Here is a 26,739-nt window from a genome sequence, read left to right on the forward strand (position 1 = left end):
CCCTCCACCCAGCCCGGCCCCCCCCCCCCCTCAGCCCAGCCCCGCTCTGCCCCTTTGTGCCCCGCCAGGCCCGCCCAGTTCAGCCCCGCCGCGCTCAGCCTCGCCGCCAGCAAGTAGAGCCCAAAGACATACAGGTGACTGACTCACCGTTCATCCGCCAAATCTTCACCTGCCGGTCATCCGCACCCGACACAATCAGGGGCATGCTGGGATGGAAGGCTGCCCAGTTGACGCCTCGATCGTGACCCCTGTGAAGCCGGGAAGGTGGGTGGGAAAAAACAACAGGAGGGTCAGAGTGGAACCTGGGCTGCCCCTGTGGTTGGGGCAGGAAGGCAGAGCAATGCAGGAGGGGGAGGGATTGGTGGGGGGTGACAGAGAACAGAATGGGGTGGGGAGTGCACATCGGGGAGCTGTAAGCAGAGGAGCTGGAGGGTGAAGATGATCAGACGGACACACAAGAGACAAAGTTGGCAGAGATACAAGGGGATCTCATGCGAGGAGAAGCCAGGAAATCCCTCAATGAAAAGGTTGGTTCTCTGCTTGGCAATAAGAAGCAAAATACAATACCAAAAGCATTTTTTTTTTCCATAGAATTTACAGTGGAGAAGGAGGCCATTCGGCCCATCGAGTCTGCACCGGCTCTTGGAAAGAGCACCCTACCAAGGTCAACACCTCCAACCTATCCCCATAACCCAGTAACCCCACCCAACACTAAGGGCAATTTTGGACACTAAGGGCAATTTTGGACACTAAGGGCAATTTTATCATGGCCAATCCACCTAACCTGCACATCTTTGGACTGTGGGAGGAAACCGGAGCACCCGGAGGAAACCCACGCGCACACGGGGAGAACGTGCAGACTCCGCACAGACAGTGACCAAGCCGGGAATCGAACCTGGGACCCTGGAGCAGTGAAGCATCAGTGCTAACCACTGAGCTGTCATGCTGCCCAAGTGATCGACGAGCGAACTAAAAGTGAACATCGAGTCAGAGCTTTACAGCAGAGAGAGGTCCTTCAGCCATCGAGTCTGTGCCGGCCATAAAATACCTTATATTCTAATGCCGTTTTTCACCACTGAGTCGCTCTGCATGCTGTGGCAGTGTTTTTCAACGCCCCCCCCCCCCCCCCCCCCCAAAGACCCATTTTTACCCGCCGGCCGATCTTCGCGACCCCCGCCTGCCGATCTTCGCGACCCCCGCCGGCCGATCTTCGTGACCCCCGCCGGCCGATCTTCGCGACCCACCGTTTTCTCTCACCTTGTTTGCTGCTGACAAAATGGAGGAATCGCAATTGCGACCAAAGCCCGTGATGTCGACGTTCGGGGGGCGGGACCTGCTCTCTGCCTCCCTTCAGGGCAGGAAGATTACATTAAATCTAAAAACAAATCGTCTGCTGCGTCTCCGATTACGCCTATTCGCACGCAACAGCAGCCTTTTAACAATGCCGGCTGTGAGTGGTCTTCAGAATAACGGCCGCAACCATATAACTAAATGTGGGTGCGCCGCGCACACGTTCCCACTCATTGGTGGTTCTGCGCCTGCGCCCCCATTTTTGGTCGCGACCCTCCCGACACCCGCCCTCGACCCCCTGACTTTGAAAATGCTGTGCTATGGCATTCCAAGTGCTCATCTGAATACTTCTGAAATGTTGTGAGGGTTCCTGCGTCTCCCACCCTTTCAGGCAGCGAGTTCCAGATTCCCAGCACCCACTGCGTGGAAATGTTTTTCCTCATGTCCTCTCCGGCCCTTTACCTGAAGTCCATGCCCCTGGTTATTGCCCCTCTCCTGAAGAGAAAACTTCCTTCTGTCATGTGAGAGTGCCTTTAAGAAATGGATGTTTAAGCAATGTACCTTTAAGAAATGCAGTGATGTCAGAGTGTGGGTGGAGCTTGGTTTTAGATCAGCCATTTTGCAGTTTTTAGTTTCAATTTGCCCTGCTTGGGTGTGTCTGTGTTTGCAGTGAGCTGGATCTGCTGTGATCTCTGCCATGAAAGACTATCTCTGGATCATTTGGGTGATTTAAACTCCTAATAGTAAAGCCTTTAACCTGATGTGTTTCTGTTTAAAGGTGTTAAGTCTCTCTTGGATGACTTCCGATTGCGGCTATGCGGAGCACGTTCGGCAGCTCCCGCTAAAAACTGACTTTTGGGCTCTTTTTAGGGTCCATAACGGCGCTTGTTCAACGTTTCCCGTGTGGGAAGGGGACAGCAATATTCCCCCCGATAGTGTATGGATTGGACCAGGAGTGGGGCGATTAAAAATGTGGCATTGGAGCAAAGAAAGGTGCGAGGGAGGAGGACCAAGATGGCGGCAGGCAGAGACCAGGCAGTGTGGAGGCAGTGGGCGCAAGAGCAGCAGGAGCCTCTCCAGCGCTGTTTAAGGAACTGAAAGCAGAGCTGCTGTAGCCAATGAAGGCTTCAATCGATAAGCTGCTGGAGACCCAGACGGCCCAAGGGGCGGCGATCCGGGAGGTCCGGCAGGCGGTTTCAGAGAACGAGGACGAGATCCTGGGCCTGGCGGTGAAGGTGGAGGCGCACCATAAGAAATAGCAGACGAGGTTTGAGGAGATGGAGAACCGGTCGAGGCGGAAAACCTGCGGATCCTGGGTCTCCCGGAGGGGCTGGAGGGATTGGACGTGGGGGCCTACGTGGTCACCATGCTGAATTCGCTGATGGGAGCGGGGGCCTTGGAGCTGGAGGACGCCCACTGAATGCTGGCGAGGAGGCCCAAGCCCAGCGAGCCGCCGCGGGCGGTGCTGATGCGGTTCCACCGGTTGCTGATCGAGAGTGTGTGTTAAGGTGGGCCAAGAAGGAGCGGAGCAGCAGGTGGGAGAACGCGGAGGTCCGGATCTACCAGGATTGGAGCGCGGAGCTGGCGAAGAAGAGGGCCGGTTACAACCGGGTGAAGGCAGTGCTGCACAGGAAGGGGGGTGAAGTTCGGTATGCTGCAGCCAGCGCGTCTATGGGTCACCTATGAGGATCGACACCATTATTTAGAGTGCCCGGAGGAGGCGTGAGCCTTTGTTCAGGCCGAACAACTGGACTCGGACTAAGGGTCGGGGACGAGGGGTCGCGGTGGAGGGATGGTTGGGGATTGTTGTGTTGTGTTCGAGGGGGGGGTTTCGTTGTTTTTCGGGAGTCGATTGGGCATTGTTATGATTAGGTCCGCCGGGTGGGCTCGTTGGTGGGGGGGGGGGGTAAGGTTAACTGCTTGGGGGGGTTGATGGTCGGTCGGGGAGATGGGGCCCCACCGGGATGGGGGGGGGGCTGACTTGGGGGTACTGGGACCGGGCCTGGAAAGGGAGCTGCGCCAGGGGAGGCGGGGCCGGGCGAGTGGAAAGCGCAGGCTTTTTCCTGCGCTTAGGGTTGAAGGGCGGGGCCGGAGCTGGGAAGCGCGGGCTTTTTCTCCCGCGCTGGGAGTGGAATGGATGAGATCCTGATGGTGGCCGGGGGGGTGGGGGAGAGAGTGTGTTCCACACTGGGAGGGTCAATGGAGCGGCGGGAGTGGCCGGGGTCAGGAGTCAGCTGACTTACGGGAGTGCAATGGGGGGACCTTGCTTTGGGCGGGGTCTGCCGCTGTGGGAACGGGTCGTGCGGGGGGGCGGGGGCACGTGGCTGGCCTAGGAAGGACGATGGCTAGTCGGCGGGGGAGGGGGGGGGCGAGTAGCCCCCTGATCCGGCTGATAACCTGGAATGTAAGGGGACTGAATGGGCCGGTCAAGCGGGCCCGGGTGTTCGCGCACCTGAAGGTGGATGTGGCCATGCTTTAGGAGACGCACCCAAGGGTGGCGGATCAGGTAAGGTTGAGAAAGGGGTGTGTCGGGCAAGTGTTTCATGCGGACCTGCTGGGCACGCTGTTGGTAAGGACCTTCAACAAGGCAAGGGAAGGGGGAGGGGCTCTGCTCCCGACTATGTCTAGAGCGCTGATTTCCCTGATCCTGAAGCGGGACAAGGATCCCCGAGTGTGGGTCATATAGGCTGATCTCACTCTTAAATGTAGATGTAAAGTCACTGGCAAAGATTTTGGCCATGAAGATAGAGGACTGTGTGCCGCAGGTCATACACGAGGATCAGACAGGGTTCGTGAAAGGGAGGCAATTGAATACTAATGTGCGGAGGCTCTTGAATGTTATAATGATGCCGGCGATGGAAGGGGTGGCGGAGATAGTGGTGGCGATGGATGCGGAGAATGCCTTTGATAGGGTGGAATTGGGGTACCTGTGGGAGGTGTTGAAAAGGTTCGGGGAGGGGTTCGTCAGGTGGGTGAGGCTGCTATACGAGGCCTCGGTGGCGAGTGTGGCCATGAACAGAAGGAAGTCAGAGTATTTCCGGCCTCACCGGGGGACGAGGCAGAGGTGCCCCCTGTTCTTTGCGCTGGTGATTGAACCATGGCGTTAAGGGAGTCGAGGAACTGGAGGGGGCTGGTGTGGGGTGGGGAGGAGCATCGGGTGTCGCTCTATGCAGATGATTTGCTGCTATATGTGGCGGACCCGGTGGGGGGAATGCCGGAGGTGATGAGGATCCTTAGGGAGTTTAGAGATTTCTCCGGCATTCAAGCTTAATATGGGGAAGAGCGAGTTGTTCGTAGTGCACCCAAGGGACCAGGAGAGGGGGATTGGTGAGCTCCAGCTAAAAAGGGCGGAGAGGAGTTTCAGGTACCTGGGGGTCCAGGTGGCTAGGAGCTGGGGGGCCCTACATAAGCGTAACTTCACGAGGCTTGTGGAACAGATGGAGGAGGAGTTTAAGAGGTGGGATCTGTTGCCGCTGTCCCTGGCGGGTAGGGTGCAGTCAGTTAAAATGACGGTGCTCCCAAGGTTTTTGTTCCTGTTCCAATGCCTCCCCATCCTGGTCCCTTGGGCCTTCTTCAGGCGGGTTAACAGGAGCGTTATGGGGTTTGTGTGGGCGCAGAAGACCCCGAGGGTGAGAAGTGTGTTCCTGGAGCAGTGCAGGGAAGGTTGGGGGGGGGTTGGCGCTGCCTAACCTCGGTGGGTATTATTGGGGTCTGATTGGGCCGCCAACGATGGTGCATAAGTGGGTGATGGAGGGGGATGAGGCGGCATGGAAGAGGCTGGAGATGGCATCCTGTGTGGGCACGAGCCTGGAGGCACTGGTGAAGGTGCCGCTGCCGCTTTCTCCAACTAGGTATACCACGAGCCCGGTGGTGGTGGCTACTCTCAAAATTTGGGGGCAATGGAGACGTCACAGGCCTTGATGTGGTCCCCAATTCGGGGGAACCACCAGTTTGTCCCGGGGAGGATGGACGGAGGGTTCCTGAGCTGGCACAGGGTACGTATTAGAAGGATGGGGGACCTGTTTGTGGACAGGAAGTTCGCGAGCCTGGGTGAGCTGGAGGAGAAGTTCGGGCTCCCCCCGGGGAACACCTTCAGATATATGCAGGTAAGGGCGTTTGTTCGGCGGCAGCTGGTGGAGTTCCCACTGTTGCCGCCACGCGGGTCCAGGACAGGGTGCTGTCGGGGGTGTGGGTTGGAGGGGGGAGGATCTCGGCAACGTACCAGGTGATGCAGGAGGAGGAAGAGGCTTCGGTGGAGGAGCTAAAGGGTAAGTGGGAGGAGGAGTTCGATGAGGAGATTGACAAGGGGACATGGGCGGATGCCCTGGGGAGAGTGAACTCTTCCTCCTCTTGCGCGAGGCTCAGCCTCATACAATTTAAGGTGCTGCATTAGGCTCACATGATCGGGGCAAGGATAAGCCGGTTCTTTGGGTGCGAGGACAGGTGTGTTAGGTGCTCTGGGAGCCCAGCAAACCTTCCCACATGTTCTGGGTGTGCCCAGCGTGGAGGAATTTTGGAAGGGCGTAGCGAGGAAGGTGTCGAGGGTGGTAGGTTCCAGGGTCAAGCCGGGCTGGGGGTTCTGGAAAACGCCTCGCCCATAACACTTCCTATCCACCCTATGTTTCTCATAATTTTGCACACCTCAATCAGGTCCCCCCTCTCAGCCTTCTCTGCTCCAGGGAAAACAACCCCAGCCTAACAAGTCTCTCTTCATAGCGGAACGCCTCCTGTCCAGAATTCTGGCGAATCTCCTCTGCATCCTCTCTAGTGCAATCACTTCCTTCCTGGACTGGTGAACTGCCTTCCACAGCTGGAGAACTGCTCACGGTACTCCAGCTGTGGCCAGACGAGCATTTTATGCAGCTCCATCATAGCCTCCCGGCTCTTATAATCTATGTCACGGCTAACAAAGACAAGACTTCCATATGCCTTCTGAACCACCTTCTCCGCTGGTCCTGCTGGCATCAGGTTATCTGAGCCTCTGGATTTTTTGTCAGTCATTGTTTCTTCCCTTGCCTTGTTAGTTCTCCGAAAATGCACCACCTCTCACTTTTCAGGGTTCAATTCCGACCTTGGGTCACTGTCTGTGCGGAGCCTGCACGTTCTCCCAGTGTCTGCGTGGGTTTCCTCCTGGTGCTCCGGTTTCCTCCCACAGTCCAAAGATGCACAGGGGTTAAAGGGATAGGGTGGGTGAGTGGGCCTAGGTAAGGTGCTCTTTCGGAGGGCCATTGCAGACTCGATGGGTTGAATGGCCTCCTTCTGCACTTTAGGAGTTCTGTGCTCCTTTGGACTGCCTCTTTTTACAGGCATAATTGAATTGGATTTGAAGTAAAAGCTACACAAATGGACATTTTGGTGGGAATTTCCTCTTCTGGGGGGTAAATTGGGTTCTCCGGATTCACGGTTCACCGACAGGAAAAGTAACTCACCTCCAAGACATGCTTGACCACAGCATCAGTGGTCCCAAAGAGATCGACGCCAGAAATCCCTCGGACATCGCTCTCCACTGCTCCAGGGGAGAGATTCTTCTTCCGGAGACCTGACAGAGAAATTTAGCATGGTGGGTGAAAGGCGGGCAGAGGGCGGGCCGGGCCCGGGGGCGGGTCCGGCGGGCAGGGGGCGGGCCCGGCGGGCAGAGGGCGGGCCCGGCGGGCAGAGGGCGGGCCCGGCGGGCAGAGGGCGGGCCCGGCGGGCAGAGGGCGGGCCCGGCGGGCAGAGGGCGGGCCCGGCGGGCAGAGGGCGGGCCCGGCGGGCAGAGGGCGGGCCAAGGGCGGGCCGAGGGCAGGCCCAGCGGGCAGAGGGCGGGCCAGGCGGCCAGAGGGCGGGCCAGGCGGCCAGAGGGCTCTCTAGGGTTTAGAAAAATGAGGGGGGATCAAATTGAGGTATACAAGATGCTAAAAGGTTTGGATAAAACAAACATGATGGGGATGATTCCTCTTGTGGGGCATTCTGCAACGAGAGGTCAAAGTCTCAGGATAAGAGGCAGCAAATTTAAAACCGAGATGAGGAGAAACTAATTCTCCCTAAGGGTTGTGAATTTGTGGAATTCGCTACCCCAGTGTGTGGAGGATGCTGGGACAGGGAGTAAATTTGAGGAGGAGTTAGACAGATTTATAATTGGTAATCAGTTGAAGGGTTATGGAGGACGGGCAGGACGGTGGAGTTGAAGGGTTACGGAGGACGGGCAGGACGGTGGAGTTGAAGGGTTATGGAGGACGGGCAGGACGGTGGAGTTGAAGGGTTATGGAGGACGGGCAGGACGGTGAAGTTGAAGGGTTATGGAGGCCGGGCAGGACGGTGGAGTTGAAGGGTTATGGAGGCCGGGCAGGACGGTGGAGTTGAAGGGTTACGGAGGATGGGCAGGACGGTGGAGTTGAAGGGTTACGGAGGACGGGCAGGACGGTGGAGTTGAAGGGTTATGGAGGACGGGCAGGACGGTGGAGTTGAGGTCAGGATGAGATCAGCCACGATTGTACTGAACGGTGGAGCAGGCTCGAGAGGTTAGATTCTCCACTCCTGCTCCTAGTTCTTCTATTTTAAGAAAGAATTATTCTGTCTAATTCCACCATGCAGCGCATGGTTTGTATCCCTGTCGGTAATAGCACCTCAAACACCAATCTGGTGTTCCTGATTAATAAGGGGATCGCCTGATTAATATGGGGATCAGGGATTACGGGGACAAGGCAGGAGAATGGTGATGAGGAACACATCAGCCATGATCGAATGGCGGCTCAGACACGATGGGCCGAGTGGCCTAATTCTGCTGCTATATCTTATGATCTTATGGAGGAGGTTACAGAGATATGGAGGGTGCAGACAGGACATGGAAAAGGTTTGATCCCAGGACTGATGATTTGAAAATGGTGGTGTTGCTGGACAGTCAATGAAGGTGAACAAACACAGAGGATGATGGGGGAAATGGGACTTGCCGCAAATTTGGGACATTGGGGGACAGGGTTCAGGACCAGCAATGCTTGTGGATGGTATAAGAGGGAAGGACGGGACGGTGAATGTTGTGACAGTCGAGGCTTTTAGCAGGGCTGAGTCAGGAGGTGATGTTTCGGAGGTGGAAATTTAAGTGGCCAGAAACTCACCCGGGCATCCGACCTAACACCATGGCTGTAACCAGACTGGTTCAGCATCAGGTACAAGGGAGGGCAAGGAGGCGGACTGGCATCTCCCCAATTCCCCCCTCCCCACCATGGAGAACACGCTGTTCCGCTAACCCTCCCCTCCCCACACAGTTAACATCAGGAATCGCCGCGGCCCCAAAGCCCGAGACTTACCAGAAATATCCCAGACTCGGACGGTCTGATCCAAGCTTGCTGAGACAACCAAATCTTCCGAAGGATGGAATTGGGCACACATCACATAATGGTTATGCCCCGTCAGCACACTGTGTCCAGGGAGGGAGGGAAGACATGGAGGTGGAAGAGGATAAGAGGTATAAGAACAAATCATACAATCTCAACAGTGCAGAAGGTCATTCGGCCCATCAAGTCTGTACTGGCCCCTGCCCCGATAGAGCACCCTATCTAGGCCCAAAACCCCCGCACTATACCTGTAACGCCACCTAACCTTTGGACACTCGGGCAATTCAGCATGACCAATCCACCGAACCTGGACATCTTTGGACTGTGGGAGGAAACCGGAGCACCCGGAGGAAACCCACGCAGACACGGGGAGAAAGTGCAAACTCCACACAGTCACCCGAGGCCGGAATCGAACCCGGGTCCCTGGCGCTGTGAGGCAGCAGTGCTAACCACAGCCCCACCAAATCAGAATTTATTTCCACAAGTAACAAGGTTGCATCCACCCCGCCCCATCCCCAATTACCCTATACCAAATCCAGTTTCTCCTCCATCACCCCCCCATGTTTCACTCGTGTTGAAGAGAAACCCATTCGGCAGGGCATCAGCAATTTCCATCCCTTTCCCCATGATACAGAACCACATTCCCACCCACCACGTCCTCTCCCCTAGCACTTACCACACACAGGTTCGTGACTGCCAATTCCAAATTCGGATTGTTTGGTCATCGGAAGCACTCAGGATCCAGGGATATTCCTGTCAGGAAAAGCAAACCAACTTATGTCACCTGCATGAATCCTGGGTCAGACCACACTTGGAGCATTGTGCACAGCTTTGGTCTCCATATTGGAGGGTAACTAATGTCACTCCAATATTTAAAACAGGGAATTATTGCCCAGGAAGCCTAACACCGGGAGTGGGGATCATTCAAGGACTTTATAGCAGAGCATTTAGAAAACAGTGGTAGGATCAGACGGAGCAGGCATGGATTTATGAAGGGGAAATCGTGCTTGACAAATCTATTAGAATTCTTTGAAGTAAATAGTAGAGTTGACAAGGGGAAGCCAGTCGATGTGGTATATTTGGACTTTCAGAAATCATTTGACAAAGTCCCATATAAGTGATTATCGTGCGAGATTAAAGCGCATGGGTTTGGGGGAAGTATATGGAGATGGATAGAAAACTGGTTGGCAGAAAGGGAATGGAATTAACGCGTCCTTTTCAAATTGGCAGCCAGTAACTAGTGGGGTACCACCGGGATCGGTGCTGGGACACCAGCTATTCACAATATATATTAATGATTTGGACGAGGGAACAAAATGTAACATCTCAAAGTTTGCAGATGATACCAAGTTGGGTGGGAGGGTGAATTGTGACGAGGATGCAGAGATCCTTCAGCAAGATCTGGACAGGTTGGGCGAGTGGGCAAACCAATGGCAGATGCAGTATAATTTGGATAAATGTGAGGATAGTCATTTTGGAAGCAAAAACAGGAAGGCAGATTGCTACCTGAATGGTTGTAAATTGGGAGAGGGGAGTGTGCAGCGGGACCTGGGTGTCCTTGTGCACCATTCGCTGAAGGTAAGCATGCAGGTGCAGCAGGCGGTAAAGAAGGCTAATGGTATGTTGGCCTTCATTGCGAGAGGTTTTGAGTATAGCAGCAGGGATGTGTTGCTGCAATTGTATCGGGCCTTGGTGAGGACTTGGGAGTATTGTGTGCAGTTTTGGTCTCCTTCTCTGAGGAAGGATGTTCTTGCTCTCGAGGGAGTGCAGCGAAGGTTTACCAGACTGATTCCAGGGATGGCGGGACTGTCATATGAGGAGAGAGTGACAGGGTTGGGATTGTTCTCGCTGGAGTTCAGAAGAATGAGGGGGGATCTCAGAGACACTTATAAAATTCTAACAGGACTAGACAGGGTAGATGCAGGGAAGATGTTACCAATGATGGTGTGTCCAGAACCAGGGGACACAGCCTGAGGATTCAGGGTAAACCATTTCAGACAGAGATAAGGAGACATTTCTTCACTCAAAGAGTGGTGAGCCTGTGGAATTCATCACCACAGGAAGTAGTTGATGCTAAAACTTTGAATACATTCAAGAGGCGGCTAGATATGGCACAAGGCGAATGGGATCAAGGGTTATGGGGAGAAAGCAGGGCTCGGCTATTGAGTTGGATGATCAGCCATGATCGTGATGAATGATGGAGCAGGCTCGAAGGGCCGACTGGCCTCATCCTGCTCCTATGTTTAAATATCGCTCAGTTAGGCCACACTTGGAGCACTGTACTCAGCTCTGGTTTCCATATGACTATGTTGGGCCCTCCCCAACCTCAGCCCCTCTCCACTATGCTGCCAGCCCTCCCTCTCTATTCGGTCCCCATCACACTTGCAGCAACTCACATGGTGAAAGAACGTAGTCCGAATATAATCCAGGTGGCCAAGCAAGGTGAAGAGGCAGCGCCGGAGTTTATAATTCCAGACCTGCACGGGACAAAGCAAGAAATGTTTTAAAAACACACTGAGGCCAGAGCAGATCAAAGAGCCAGGGGTGGGGGGTGGGGAGAGAAGAAGAAATAGTGTTCCTCTCCAGCCAGGATCAGGCAGCGACACTCAATAAACACCTACCTTAATCTTGTAGTCATCCCCACCGGACACAAACAGGGGCTGCTGATCATGAAAGTCAATGCCTCGGACCGGCCCTGCAGGGAGAGAGAATGTGTGAGAGGAGAGATATGCTGGGGAGCCCGAGAGGGGCGGGGGGGAGGAGCCCGAGGGGGGCGGGGGGGGGGAGGAGCCCGAGGGGGGCGGGGGGGGGGAGGAGCCCGAGGGGGGCGGGGGGGGGAGGAGCCCGAGGGGGGCGGGGGGGGAGGAGCCCGAGGGGGGCGGGGGGGGAGGAGCCCGAGGGGGGCGGGGGGGGAGGAGCCCGAGGGGGGCGGGGGGGGAGGAGCCCGAGGGGGGGAGGAGCCCGAGGGGTGCGGGGGGGGAGGAGCCCGAGGGGGGCGGGGGGGAGGAGCCCGAGGGGGGCGGGGGGGAGGAGCCCGAGGGGGGCGGGGGGGAGGAGCCCGAGGGGGGCGGGGGGGAGGAGCCCGAGGGGGGCGGGGGGGAGGAGCCCGAGGGGGGCGGGGGGGGAGGAGCCCGAGGGGGGCGGGGGGGGAGGAGCCCGAGGGGGGCGGGGGGGAGGAGCCCGAGGGGGGCGGGGGGGGAGGAGCCCGAGGGGGGCGGGGGGGAGGAGCCCGAGGGGGGCGGGGGGGAGGAGCCCGAGGGGGGCGGGGGGGAGGAGCCCGAGGGGGGCGGGGGGGAGGAGCCCGAGGGGGGCGGGGGGGAGGAGCCCGAGGGGGGCGGGGGGGAGGAGCCCGAGGGGGGCGGGGGGGAGGAGCCCGAGGGGGGCGGGGGGGAGGAGCCCGAGGGGGGCGGGGGGGAGGAGCCCGAGGGGGGCGGGGGGGAGGAGCCCGAGGGGGGCGGGGGGGAGGAGCCCGAGGGGGGCGGGGGGGAGGAGCCCGAGGGGGGCGGGGGGGAGGAGCCCGAGGGGGGCGGGGGGGAGGAGCCCGAGGGGGGCGGGGGGGAGGAGCCCGAGGGGGGCGGGGGGGAGGAGCCCGAGGGGGGCGGGGGGGAGGAGCCCGAGGGGGGCGGGGGGGAGGAGCCCGAGAGGGGCAGGGGGGAGGAGCCCGAGAGGGGCAGGGGGGAGGAGCCCGAGAGGGGCAGGGGGGAGGAGCCCGAGAGGGGCAGGGGGGAGGAGCCCGAGAGGGGCAGGGGGGAGGAGCCCGAGAGGGGCAGGGGGGAGGAGCCCGAGAGGGGCAGGGGGGAGGAGCCCGAGAGGGGCAGGGGGGAGGAGCCCGAGAGGGGCAGGGGGGAGGAGCCCGAGAGGGGCAGGGGGGAGGAGCCCGAGAGGGGCAGGGGGGAGGAGCCCGAGAGGGGCAGGGGGGAGGAGCCCGAGAGGGGCAGGGGGGAGGAGCCCGAGAGGGGCAGGGGGGAGGAGCCCGAGAGGGGCAGGGGGGAGGAGCCCGAGAGGGGCAGGGGGGAGGAGCCCGAGAGGGGCAGGGGGGAGGAGCCCGAGAGGGGCAGGGGGGAGGAGCCCGAGAGGGGCAGGGGGGAGGAGCCCGAGAGGGGCAGGGGGGAGGAGCCCGAGAGGGGCAGGGGGGAGGAGCCCGAGAGGGGCAGGGGGGAGGAGCCCGAGAGGGGCAGGGGGGAGGAGCCCGAGAGGGGCAGGGGGGAGGAGCCCGAGAGGGGCAGGGGGGAGGAGCCCGAGAGGGGCAGGGGGGAGGAGCCCGAGAGGGGCAGGGGGGAGGAGCCCGAGAGGGGCAGGGGGGAGGAGCCCGAGAGGGGCAGGGGGGAGGAGCCCGAGAGGGGCAGGGGGGAGGAGCCCGAGAGGGGCAGGGGGGAGGAGCCCGAGAGGGGCAGGGGGGAGGAGCCCGAGAGGGGCAGGGGGGAGGAGCCCGAGAGGGGCAGGGGGGAGGAGCCCGAGAGGGGCAGGGGGGAGGAGCCCGAGAGGGGCAGGGGGGAGGAGCCCGAGAGGGGCAGGGGGGAGGAGCCCGAGAGGGGCAGGGGGGAGGAGCCCGAGAGGGGCAGGGGGGAGGAGCCCGAGAGGGGCAGGGGGGAGGAGCCCGAGAGGGGCAGGGGGGAGGAGCCCGAGAGGGGCAGGGGGGAGGAGCCCGAGAGGGGCAGGGGGGAGGAGCCCGAGAGGGGCAGGGGGGAGGAGCCCGAGAGGGGCAGGGGGGAGGAGCCCGAGAGGGGCAGGGGGGAGGAGCCCGAGAGGGGCAGGGGGGAGGAGCCCGAGAGGGGCAGGGGGGAGGAGCCCAAGAGGGGCAGGGGGGAGGAGCCCGAGAGGGGCAGGGGGGAGGAGCCCGAGAGGGGCAGGGGGGAGGAGCCCGAGAGGGGCAGGGGGAGGAGCCCGAGAGGGGCAGGGGGGAGGAGCCCGAGAGGGGCAGGAACACCGTGTGGGAGACAGTGCGGGACAGGCGGAGTTGAGGAGACACTCCTGGTCTTGTCACAATCTCACCATCATGTTCGTCGAACTTATCGATCAAGGTGCACATGCGGTAATCCCAAAGCTGTACCACCCCATTGTGCAAGCTCGCAAGAATCCAGGGTCGTTTGGGATGGAAACTGAGTCCTAACGAGAACAGGGGAGGTCAAAGAGGGAAAACAAGAAGTTAACCACAGAATATCAGTCCTCATATTCTCCATGTAAATCCTGAACCCCTCGCTTAAGATTCCAGGTGCTATTTTACCAGAATCTGTTATTCTCTACATAAACCACCCCGAGCCACTTGAACCGATTCCAGTCTGCAACTCACTTCCAGGTATTTGTTATTCTATATATAAACCACCACAAACCCCTCTATATACTTCCAGTTTGATAAATCACCCAAATCCAGTTCCAGTTTATATTTCACTCATGGTGTGGTGGCTTGAGGCAGTACTGCAGAGGTGACTTGTGGAAGCAAAGGGGTTTATTAATAAAGGGGTTAGCTGCATCCAAAGGTTTCTAAATGGGTCTTCACTCCACGACTTCTGCATCCACTCCTATACCCAGGGCCCTTTGTTTTGACCCCAGTGGTTGGCTTTTGTGCGCTCATACGTGATAGGCCCAGAGTCAGTCATGTGCACCGCGAGGGATTGCCTCTTAAAGGGGCCGTACCACTACATCTCTGCCCCCTTAAAGTACCTCAGACACATATTTACAACAGGGGTTATTTCCAGTCAACTCTGTATGAGAAAGGGTGGAGACAAAAGAGACAGTCCTTCAAAAAGTTAATCTGTCAGGGTGAGTGGACCGCCTCAATCCCCTCCATCACTGAGCGAGTGTCGCTGTCAATAGGAGGTTGCCTCGTGGATTCATCCAGTCCTTCGGTGCACATGCTCCCCTTCAGCTCCAAGGGGTCGTCAGCCGGGCCTCTACGGAACTCCCGGGTTCCCGCTCTGCCATGGGACACTGATGTTAGCTGGTTCCAGCTGTTTTGAAATTGGGATTGTGGTCCCTGTCATGGGAATGTCACTTTAAGAAATGTCTGTCTGCTCAATTTACTGCAGTGGTGTGTAGCCACGTAAAATGGCTGCGTTCCGATTAATCTGGCCAAAACCCAGTTTGAAATGGCTAACCCGAAAGACTGCTGGGAAAAGCAGCTAACAAGTCACAAGCAGGCAGCTGCAGACATATTCGGCTCTGGGGAAGTTAGCCCAGATCGATACTCAGGGCTATCAACAGCCCATCAACCCAGGTATTTGCAGTTTCATTCAGGACTGTTTACACCTAATCTAGTCAGACATCCACAGTTAAATCGGCTATCCCCGGGAACAATTGCAACATATTAGCAATTGAATACCAGGCCAGACCTGTCGGCGCCTGCAGTGGCCGAAACAAAGACAGGTGAGCGACCACCCCCCGATCGAGGAATCGCCTCACCATTGGACACATCGACCCCAGAGACTGGGGACAGAATCCAATCACTTGGGACTCGGAGTCAAGGGCCGCCCCGGGAGGCGGGAAGCCCCTGGGCCCTATAAAAGTAAAGGTCCAAGTTCAGATCTCTCTCTCATCTTCACCTGCTCGAGACCTTCGCAAGACCAGCCACCGGTAGCAGTAAGTTTGAATCCAACGATCGCTATCCGGTAGAGACACCTAGCCACCGACCTGTAGCAGCCTTTTGAATCTCGCGGGCCAGATTTGATTGGACAAGCCATTCGTTTCCCTGACCTGGTGGGCTCTTCCTAAGTTAAGTATTGGCCAGTAGTGATAGGTTTATTATATAGAAAGTAGTATTAGGGTATTAATTTTGCTTGTTGTATATAATCAATGACCGTTGTTTTAATCCTTACTAAGCGGTGTGCTGTATTATTAATCATAACCTGAACTTGAACCACGTGGTGGTATCATAAAGATACCTGGCGACTCATGAGCAAAGGTGACGTAATCAGAGCAAATAGACGAAGGTTAAAAAGAGCAACAGGTGTCAGAGTGTGGGTGGAGCTGGGCTGTCTGTCAGCTTTTAGTATCGCTTTGAGAAAGGCTTGGGGGTGTCTTTTTTGGGGGGTTTTGTTTTAGTGTTGGAGCTGTAGCCAGCCAAAGCAGGTGTAATGTTGTTCTCCCTGATGGAAGATAATACCTTAGGTGTGTACCTTAGATTAAAAAGAAATCCAGGAGGGTGGAAAAGAAATGAAAAGTTTCAAATGTTTTCACTGTAATAAACTAGGCCATGTAAAGTCAGTGTTGGTGGTTGAAGAAAAGCACTGGGAAGGCTGATGTGGTAAAACAGGATAAGACAGTGGGGTTTGTTAGAGTGGTAAAGGAAAGCCCAAGTGAAGCGAAGGAGGTGCAAAAGATTGTACAGCCTGATCAAGAGGTGATTGATCAGAAGGTGCCAGATGTCTTTAAAGAATTACTTTTGTGGGTAAAGTTTATTTATGTGCATCAGGAGGAGCAGGTAAAGAAGTTACAATTTTAAATGATACGGGAGCTAGTCAATCTTTAATGGTAAGAGCGTGGAGATACGTTGGGAAGCACTAAAATGGCTATACATGTAGATGTGGGAAATGCTGTTCCAAACAAATAACACCCACATAGACTTAACCCTTTAAAATTGGCACAGGTTAACAAAGATATTGAAAGTATGCTTATAAATGGCGTAATTGAAGTGGGTTGCAGCCAATGGAGCTCGCCCATAGTGATGGTACCTAAACCAGACGGTACCCAATGGTTGTGTGTGGACGATAGAAAGGTTAATGCAGTTACAAGAACGGACTCTTATCCTATCCCACGTTTGGAGGATTGCATTGAGAAAGTGGGCCAATCAGCTTTTATTTCCAAACTGGATTTACTTAAAAAGGTTACTGGCAGGTACCTTTATCTGAACGGGCGAAGGAGATTTCAGCTTTTGTGACTCCAGATGGTATATACCAATTCAAAGTTATGCCATTTGGCATGAAAAACGCCCCAGCCACATTTCAACGGTTAACTAACAAAGTCGTTTCTGGATTACCCAAAAGTGCGGTATACATCGACGATCTGGTAATTTTCAGCCAGACATGGAAAGTACATTTAGAACATCTGATGGAGTTATTCGATCGACTTCAGGAGGCAGGTTTGGTGATAAATCTAGCCAAAAGTGAATTTGGAAAAGCCCAAGTCACTTTCCTTGGCCATACAATCGGACAGGATCGAATGGTCACACGGGATGTGAAACCAACAGTCATTGAGGAGTTTCTAATACCTTCGACACAACGGGAAATAATGCAATTTTGTTATAACCTGCCTGCTTACCATTGGCTGGGGGCTAATGACAATCCCACAATCCTGTGAGAGTATGAGCTTCCCCAATGAGGGGGGCGGAGAAACCATTATAAACTCCAAGTATAAATAAAGCTGGCCAATTTGGAACCAGCAGGAAGGAGTGTGCAGCAAGGGAAGTTGCTGCTGTTATATATATATATATATATATATTATTGTAAATAAATGTTATTACTTTGTATCCTTAAAACGCGTGCTGGATTCTTTGTGGCCCTCACAAAACTGGCGACGAGGGTTAAAGTGAATAGCTGTCTATACTGCTGAAGCCACCTCCCTGGATTTTTGTTGGATACAGGTTGGAAGTTGTTTTCTATTAGACCATGCCTCGGTCCGGACGTTTGGATGTTTTTGATGCTGCGCTGGAAAGCTGGAACCAGTACACACAACGGATGCGTTACTATTTCCGGGCAAACAATATCACCGAAAACGAGTGCCAGGTGGTCATATTGCTCACCGCCTGCGGCCCGCATACGTTTGGGGTGATTAGGAGCCTTACGTACCCGGCTGCGCCGGACACCAAAATGTTTGATGAACTGGTGAATATAGTGGGGCAACATTTTAACCCAACCCCGTCCATGATAGTCCAGCGTTACCGGTTTAATACCGCTGAGAGGACCCCTGGAGAATCCCTTGCCGATTTTCTATCCAGGCTACGCAGGATTGCGGAGTAATGTGACTATGGTGAGACCTTGTCAGAAATGTTACGCGACCGTTTGGTTTGCGGTATTAACAATGCGGCCACCCAGAGAAAGTTGTTAGCGGAGCCAACATTGACTTTTCAACAGGCCATTCAAATAGTATTGTCCCGAGAGAGCGCAGAACGGGGAGTGCAGGAGCTACAGGGAATGGAAGTGCATGCCTTGGGGCGCAACCCCTTCCGTCCAAAAACGCAGAACGAGGAGTGCAGGAGCTACAGGGAATGGAAGTGCATGCCTTGGGGCGCAACCCCTTCCGTCCAAAAACGCAGAACGAGGAGTGCAGGAGCTACAGGGAATGGAAGTGCATGCCTTGGGGCGCAACCCCTTCCGTCCAAAAACGCAGAACGAGGAGTGCAGGAGCTACAGGGAATGGAAGTGCATGCCTTGGGGCGCAACCCCTTCCGTCCAAAAACGTCCCCCCGCACTCCTGCGGTACCTTGGGCGAGGCAACGCCCGGACCGACGCCAGTGGTCGTCGGACATTACTCCCCGAAGGAAGCCTTCACCAGAACCAATGGATGAGGAGCCATGTCCGTGTCAGACTTGTAGGCGCCGACCCCGTCGCGGATGGCGGTCCTGGGGGCGCCAGAGGCGCCGTTGTTCCAACCGAAATTGCTACCAGCCCAGGGGCCGTAACTGGGACCAGCCCAGGGGCCGTACCTTCCATGTGGATGAACCTGCGGCGACTACTCCTGAGGACGTGGAGACGGAGGACGACTGCCTGCAGCTGCATTGTGTGGCAGCTCCCAGTGTGGCCCCCATTAAGGTGACAGTACGGGTCAATGGCCACCCGCTTGAGATGGAGTTGGACACTGGCGCAGCAGTCTCCGTAATCGCCCAGAGGACATTCGACCGCATCAAGCAGGGTATACAGACTCTTACATTAACCGACTCTCAGGCCAGGTTGGCCACCTACACGGGGGAACCACCGGACATTGCAGGAACTACAATGACCCCTGTTGTTTATGGACGCCAGGAGGGGCGTTTCCCACTGTACGTGGTGTGCGGCCATGGGCCCAGCCTGTTGGGTCGGGACTGGTTGCGCCATTTGCGGTTGCAATGGCAGCACATCCTCCAAACAGTTTCTGAAGGGTTGACTGAGGTGCTAGGACGATACCCAAATGTATTCCAGCCTGGTTTGGGGAAAATAAAAGGGGCCGTAGCCCGTATCCAAGTCGAACCAGGAGCCACGCAGTGCTATTTCCAGGCGCGCCCGGTGCCTTACGCCTTGCTCGAGAAGGTAGAAGGGGAGCTCACTCGTTTGGAGTTTGGGTATTATCAGGCCCGACCGTTTTGCTGACTGGGCAGCACCAATTGTACCAGTAATGAAGCCAGATGCCGCAGTTCGCTTGTGTGGCGACTATAAACTTACACAGTGAATACGGCTTCCCTACTCGACCGATATCCAATGCCTCACATAGAGGATCTCTACGCGAAGCTTGCAGGTGGACTCTCGTTCACAACATTAGATATGAGTCACGCCTACCTGCAGTTGGAGTTGGACCCTGCCTCCCGACCATATGTAACGATTAATACACACCGGGGCCTGTATGAATATACACGGTTGCCCTTTGGAGTATCCTCTGCCTGCGCAATTTTTCAACGTGTTATGGAGGGCATTTTGAGAGGTTTACCACGTGTTGCTGTCTACTTAGATGACGTTTTGATTACAGGGACGTCGGAGAAGGAACATTTGGAAAATCTGGAGGCTGTCCTTAGACGTTTTTCGGAGGCTGGAGTCCGTTTACGTCGCACAAAGTGCGTATTTCAGGCAAAGGAAGTAGTCTACCTAGGTTATCGGGTGGACCGCGAAGATTTGCATCCCGTCGCAGAGAAGGTGCGTGCAATTCAACAGGCCCCCGCCCCGACTGACACTTCGCATCTTCGTTCTTTTCTCGGTCTCGTAAACTATTACGGGAAGTTCCTCCCCAATCTGGCAACTACGCTGGCCCCTTTGCACTTTCTGCTAAAGAAAAATCACACCTGGGTTTGGGGTCAGCCGCAAGAAATCGCTTTCCGGCGGGTAAAGCAACAATTGTCGTCATCTGGGTTACAAACCCACTATGATCCTGGAAAGCCTTTGCTCGTCACACGTGATGCATCCCCGTATGGTATTGGGGCCGTCCTGTCCCACAAGATGGAGAACGGGGCCGAGCGACCGATAGCTTTCGCCTCCCGCACATTGACTGCAGCGGAGAAAAAGTACACGCAAATCGAGGAGGGGGCCTTTGCGGTGGGTGAAACGCCTCCACCAGTACGTATACGGCCACCATTTCACTATCGTGACTGATCATAAGCCTCTGCTGGGACTTTTCAGAGAGGATAAGCCAATACTGCCCATTGCTTCCGCATGGATCCAGAGCTGGGCTTTGTTGCTTGCTGCATACCCAGACTGGACCCAGACAGAGCCAGTCCGTCAAAGGTTCGGCACATAGTCCTGTATGGTGGGCAGCATAGACAGCTCCCAGGCGAGTTGCGGGCATTTTCCTCCAAGCTGTCAGAATTCAGCGTGGAAGACGGCATCCTCTTGTGGGGGACGCGTGTGCTTGTCCCGGAAAAAGGCCAGGAGCTGATACTAACAGACTTGCACAATGGGCACCCAGGTGTGACCAAAATGAAAATGTTGGCCCGGAGTTATGTCTGGTGGCCAGCCTTCGACACCGACATTGAGAAGGTGGCCCAAAACTGCTCCATTTGCCAGGAGCATCAGAAGCTTCCGCCGACCGCGCCCCTACATCACTGGGAATGGCCAGGGCGGCCTTGGGCACGCTTGCATGCAGATTTCGCAGGCCCTTTTCAAGGATCCATGTTCCTTCTATTAATTGACGCCCAGTCTAAATGGCTAGAGGTGCATAAGATGCAGGGGACAACGTCCTGCGCAACAATTGAAAAGATGCGCTTTTTCTTTTAGTACGCATGGCCTCCCCGAGGTGGTCACAGATAACGGCATTCCATTCACGAGTGAGGAGTTTGCGAGAAGCAGTCTTCCGGATCAATGGACACGAGACTGGCTCGCTTTTTGTTTACGTATAGGACCACCCCCCCCCCCATGCGGTGACTGGGGTAGCTCCCGCTGATCTCCGAATGGGCCGGAGACTTCGCACCCGCCTTAGTATGGTTTTCCCGGACATTGGCGCAAAAGTACGCCGCACACAAGAACGGTAGGGACAGGGTTTTTCTCGGCATCGGCCGATTCGGCAGTTTGCGCCCGGTGACCCAGTGTTTGTTCTGAATTTTGCTGGTGGTGCCCAGTGGGTTCCTGGCGTAATCTTTCGCCAAACAGGCCCTATATCTTACCAGGTGAAAGCCCAGGGTCGTCTCCAGCGCAAACATGTAGACCACGTTCGGTCCAGAAGAGTATCCCCTCAAAAGATTCCCCGCCCCCGGAGCTCATTTCTACAGCCGCAGAGACCAGAGACAAGGGAAGGTAGTCTTCACAATCTTCCACTGGTGCCTCACTCGAAGCCTGCGCAAGTTGTTACAGAACCGAATGGAGATAGAGACGCTGACATGACGGAGGCAGCAGACTCTGACTCCGAGATGGAGACACAGGATGCATCAGAGGGGAAATCCTCGGGTCCACGAGGATTCCCCCACACACCAAAGGAGCGTGCAGCAAGGGAAGTTGCTGCTGCTGTTATATATATATGTGTGTGTTATTGTAAATAAATGTTATTACTTTGTATCCTTAAAACTCGTGCTGGATTCTTCGTGGCCCTCACAAAAAATTTCTTGGCATGAGTGGATTTGATCGAACATTTGTGACAAATTTTAGTGGTGTGGTTGCTCCACTGATGGACTAGCTGAAGAAACATCGAAAATTTCAGTGGACAGCGGGAGTGTCAACAGGCATTTGACTGCCTGAAAGCTGTGATAACCAATGCTCCTGTGTTGGAGAATTACAAGGGACTCTGTGATCAGATTGAACTAAAGTATCTGACTTTAAAGAGACATGCCAAGGCGTCGAGGAATGGATGAATCGTGCAGAGACCTTCTTGTTCAAAGAGACTGTCAATCGAGAGGGATTCCAGTTGGAGAAAGAACAAAAATGGACTATATTATTATCCCTGTTTGCATGTGTTGTTTTTTGAAACGAAAAATTATATTTACTGTGTACATTTCTTAAAGGATGGTGAAAAATAAAACCATCTTGAAGTTGATGGGTTTTTTTTTCTTGGGGGGAGGTGTCATGGGAATGTGACTTTAAGAAATGCTTGTCTGCTCAAGTTACTGCAGTGGTGTCAGAGTGTGGGTGGAGCTGGGCGTGTTCCTGATGTGCTTCTGTTAAAAGTTTTTTTTTGTCTTATGGATGTTAAAAGGAAAGTTTAAGGGTTAATTTGAGTGTTGTATTCTTTGGGGGTTGTATTTGAATTGATGGGTGCTAAGATGTTCACTGTATGTTTTAAAAAGGTTAACTTGAGTTCATAGAATAAACATTGCTTTGCTTTAAAAATTACTTTCAAATTTCTGCTGCACCAGCTGTAGAGTGGGCCGTGTGCTCCCCATACCACAATCTATTAAAAGTTGTGGGTCAGGTGAACCCAATGATACACTTTGTAGTTCTCTCAACTCTGGCCCATAATAGTCCCCAGGTTTCTCACATGGTTTGCCTGGCAAATCCCCCACGTCCGAGACCGAACTTCACTGCAATTCTGTACGAAGACCAGGTCTCCCTGTTGTGCTACCAGGCCCCGGTTTGCGAACTGTGCTGCCTCCTATGGGAGGCCTGCCATGCCTCCAGTCTCCTCGCCAAATCCGGCAAAACGAGGTCCACTCCTGTATGCTTTACCAGATGCATTTACTTTTAGAGTCCCCAATTCATTTTTTCCAATTAAGGGGTAATTTAGCGTGGCCAATCCACCTACCCTGCACAGCTTTTGGCTGTGGGGGCGAAACCCACGCAAACACGGGGAGAATGTGCAAACTCCACACGGGCTGTGACCCAGAGCCGGGATCGAACCTGGGACCTCGGGGCCGTGTGGCAGCAGTGCTAACCACTGCACCACCGTCCTGCCCTCCGATATATTTACATTGTGTATTTTACGTCAATCCAATTGAGTCCAGAGGTGGTAACCGATTAGTAGCTCTGCCAACGTGGCATGTGGAGTAGCGTTTTTAAGAATTTTTTATAAGAAACCTCCAGTGGAGGAGACCATTCTGCCCATCGAGTCTGCACTGACCGTCTGAAAGAGCACCCCATCCAGGCCCATTCCCCACCTATACGGGAGAAGTTGTCCAATCTGAGGCGTAGTGGTTGGGTAGATTATTTCTTCATTGCTGACTTGAACGTCTGACCTGCTCTCTCCTCTACTCTGTTCAAGGCCGAAACATAGAAAATAGGAGGCCATTCAGCCCTTCGTGCTTGCTCCGCCATTCAGTATGATCATGGTCGATCATCCAACTCAATAGCCTAGTCCCGCTTTCCCTCCCCCATATCCATCGATCCCATTCGCCCCAAGTGCAAATCATAGAATCATCATAGAATTTACAGTGCAGGAGGCCATTCGGCCCATCGAGTCTGCACTGGCCCTTGGAAATAGCACCCTACTCAAGCCCATGCCTCCACCCTATCCCCGTAACCCCACTTAACCTTTTTTGGACACGAAGGGCAATTAAACATGGCCAATCCATCTCACCTGAACATCTTTGGACTGTGGGAGGAAACCGGAGCACCCGGAGGAAACCCATGCACACATGGGGAGAACGTGCAGACTCCGCACAGACAGTGACCCAAGCCAGGACTCGAACCTGGAGCTGTGAAGCATCTGTGCTAACCACTGTGCTGCCCTATATCTAACTGCTTCTTGAAAATGTTTTGGCCTCAACTGCTTCCTGTGGTAACCAATTCCACAGGTCGACCACTCTCTGTGAAATAATTCTTTCTAATCTCTGTCCTAAATGGTCTACCCCGTATCCTCAGACTGTGACCCCTGGTTCTGGACACACGCACCACCGGGAACATCCTTCCTGCATCTATCCTGTCCAGTCCTCGGTTTGTATGAGATCCCCCCTCATTCTTCTGAACTGCAGCAGATATAATCCTGACCGATTCAATCTCTCTTATGTCAGTCCTGCCATCCCAGAAATCAGTCTGTTAAGCCTTCGCTGTACTCAGTCTAGAGCAAGAACATCCTTCCCCAGATAAGGAGACCAAAACTACAAACAATATTCTGTTTGCCACAGATAATAATCTGCCATATCATTTTTGCTACCGTTGCTACAGAAGTGGATAACGTCACATTTATCCAAATTATACTGTATCTGCCAAATCATACTGAAGAATCTCTGCATCCTCCTCACAGCTCTGACACAACCTGGTGTCATCTGCAAATTTTGAGATATTACATTTTGTTTCCTCATATATATACACATATAGTGAATAGCTGTGTCCTAGCACCGATCCCTGCGGTACCCAAGTCACTGCCTGCCAATTTGAAAAAGATCCATTAATTTCTACTCTTTGTTTCCTGTCTGCCAACCAATTTTCTATCCATCTCAATACACTACCCCCAATCCCACGTGCTTTAATTTTACACACTAATCTCTTATGCGGGACTTCTGAAAATCCAAATATACCACATCCACTGACTGCCGCTCATCAACCCTCCCAGTTACATCCTCAAATAATTACAGTAGATTTGTCAAGCATGATTTCCCCTTCATTAATCCATGATAACTTTGCCCGATCCTGCCACTATTTTCAAAGTGCTCTGCTATAAAATCTTTGAAAATGGATTCTATAACTATTGACTTCAGGCTTACTGGTGGAAAATTCCCTGTGTTGTTTCTACGTCCCAATGGCAGATTCAGTTTGATTGGATGAAGTGCTGGATTTCCTCCCCAGTGAACAGTACCATTATCTGACACCAATACCTCGGGGAGGCCAATGGAACGCAAAGATCCGCCGCAGAGTACGGTGGCTGCTAAAGTTCTTGTTCCCTTCTCCTCAACATCCAACCACTTGTAGGCGTCAACCAGGCCCATTCAACCCAGGAAAGAGACTGCGAAGCCCACATGTAACCTCGTCCACCGACGACCAGGCCATTCCCAGGGATGCAGCTTGGTTGTGGGTGGCAGACTTTGCTGGCAGACATCGCACTGGTGCAGCATGTGCGCAAGACCCTGATTAATATTGGGCCAAACGTTTTCATCTTTGTTTGGCCAGGGTGTGCGCTGTGCAATTCCTGCAGCAGTTGCACCACCACCTGGCAACCTCAGAGTAAAACTCTTGTACTCACAACGGAGTTCACCTTCTCTGATGAGGTATGGCCTCAGCGTGTCGGATGTGTCATGGTGCTACCCAGTCAAGACCACACTTTGGACAGGGCCGGACTGTGTCGAGTCCAGTTCTTGATGTGACCTGACGAGACTTGCAGAGTGTCCAGAAAATTTAACCGTAGGACAATTTCTTGATGTAGAGGTGACAGTGCCACTGTCTTGGGAAGCAGAATGCTGAATGAATTTGGAAGGCTCAAATCCCGACGCATTTGGGGTGTGTGCGCCTGGCCAATGCTGAAAGATGTGGCACGGCAGCACAGTGGTTAGCACTGTTGCTTCACAGCACCAGGGCCCCAGGTTCGATTTCCGACTTGGGTCACTGTCTGTGCGTAGTCTGCACGTTCCCTGTGTTTGCGTGGGTTTCCTCCGGGTGCACCGTTTTCCTCTCACAAGTCCTGAAAGACTTGTTGTTTGGTGAATTGGACATTCTGAATTCTCCCTCTGTGAGAACAGGCGCCGGAATGTGGCGACGGTTTTTTTTTCCCACAGTAACTTCATTGCAGTGTTAATGTAAGCCTACTTGCAACACTAAAGATGATTAAAGGTGCGTAATCTGAAACAACATAAAATACTGGACAATCCTAGCAGGTCCGACTCCATCTGCAGAGAGAAGGCAGCCAACATTTCGAATCGTGATGATTTACTCCCAGGTATCTGTCATTCTACGCACAAACCACCCAAGCCTCACAATTAAATTAGCTTGTAACTTGAAACTAATTGTAACTGACCCCTCACCTTTGACCCGAGCGGATTTTGTCTCAAACTTGGTTAACATGTTGCTGCCAGTTGGGAGAGACTTCAGCGCTGAAGGAAAGAAAGATTGAGTCAGTTGGTTTGTGTACATTGGTGTAGCTGACAACAGTCACTGAACCCAGTCAAAAACCACGCCCCTCACAAAATCAGCTGTGCAACTGCGTGTCAAACCCCCAAAACTCTCTAAACACCTCTCGCAAACACATTAACCCTCCCCCAACTGACATGCCCCCTTCCCTTGACTCTACCTCTCCCCCACATGACCCTCACACCACCCTCTCCCCCTGATCCTCTCGCTCCCCTCTTTTTTCTCCCATGCCCGCCACCCTTCACCCACTCTTTCTCCCCATCCACCTTCTCTCGCTCTTTTGCCCCCCCTTCCCTCTCTCCGAACTCTGTTGCTCTTCCTCGCCCCCTCTCCTACTCACTCTCTCCATCTCTCCCCTGCACCCCCCCCCCCCCCCCGGCTACCTCTCCCCACCCGATCGACCCACTCCCCCTCTTTCCCAACCCACCCCCATGCCTCTCCCCTCCCGTACCCCCTCCCCTCTCTCCCAGCCCCTCCTCTCTCTGCCCCCTCTCTCCTTTTTGCCCCCCGCTCGTTTTCTCACCCTGCCCGCCCAATCTTTTGCCCCCCACCCCCTCTCCAGACCCTCTATCACTCTTCCCCGGCCCCCACTCGGTCACTCTCTCCCCGGCCCCCACTCGGTCACTCTCTCCCCGGCCCCCACTCGGTCACTCTCTCCCCGGCCCCCACTCGGTCACTCTCTCCCCGGCCCCCACTCGGTCACTCTCTCCCCGGCCCCCACTCGGTCACTCTCTCCCCGGCCCCCACTCGGTCACTCTCTCCCCGGCCCCCACTCGGTCACTCTCTCCCCGGCCCCCACTCGTCACTCTCTCCCCGGCCCCCACTCGGTCACTCTCTCCCCGGCCCCCACTCGGTCACTCTCTCCCCGGCCCCCACTCGGTCACTCTCTCCCCGGCCCCCACTCGGTCACTCTCTCCCCGGCCCCCACTCGGTCACTCTCTCCCCGGCCCCCACTCGGTCACTCTCTCCCCGGCCCCCACTCGGTCACTCTCTCCCCGGCCCCCACTCGGTCACTCTCTCCCCGGCCCCCACTCGGTCAC

At 54.9% G+C, this 26,739-nt stretch overlaps 1 protein-coding gene across 1 annotated transcript in view; it reads right to left on the minus strand.

Annotated features, from left to right (window-relative positions):
* Nucleotides 1–94: 94 nt before the first annotated feature.
* Nucleotides 95–26,739, minus strand: part of LOC140411411 (coatomer subunit alpha-like) — a 33,632-nt gene continuing 6,987 nt past the window's right edge. Inside the window, exons 2-9 of the mRNA XM_072500520.1 lie at nucleotides 25,594–25,662; nucleotides 13,596–13,709; nucleotides 11,225–11,298; nucleotides 11,000–11,080; nucleotides 9,280–9,356; nucleotides 8,577–8,686; nucleotides 6,719–6,829; nucleotides 95–246 (exon numbers count right to left, since the gene is read on the minus strand). Coding sequence (XP_072356621.1) covers nucleotides 95–246; nucleotides 6,719–6,829; nucleotides 8,577–8,686; nucleotides 9,280–9,356; nucleotides 11,000–11,080; nucleotides 11,225–11,298; nucleotides 13,596–13,709; nucleotides 25,594–25,633 — 759 coding nt within the window. The 5' untranslated portion in view covers nucleotides 25,634–25,662. The remainder of the gene's footprint in view (nucleotides 247–6,718; nucleotides 6,830–8,576; nucleotides 8,687–9,279; nucleotides 9,357–10,999; nucleotides 11,081–11,224; nucleotides 11,299–13,595; nucleotides 13,710–25,593; nucleotides 25,663–26,739) is intronic.

This window comes from Scyliorhinus torazame, chromosome 4, assembly GCF_047496885.1.
Source record: "Scyliorhinus torazame isolate Kashiwa2021f chromosome 4, sScyTor2.1, whole genome shotgun sequence".
Classification (NCBI taxonomy): domain Eukaryota; kingdom Metazoa; phylum Chordata; class Chondrichthyes; order Carcharhiniformes; family Scyliorhinidae; genus Scyliorhinus; species Scyliorhinus torazame.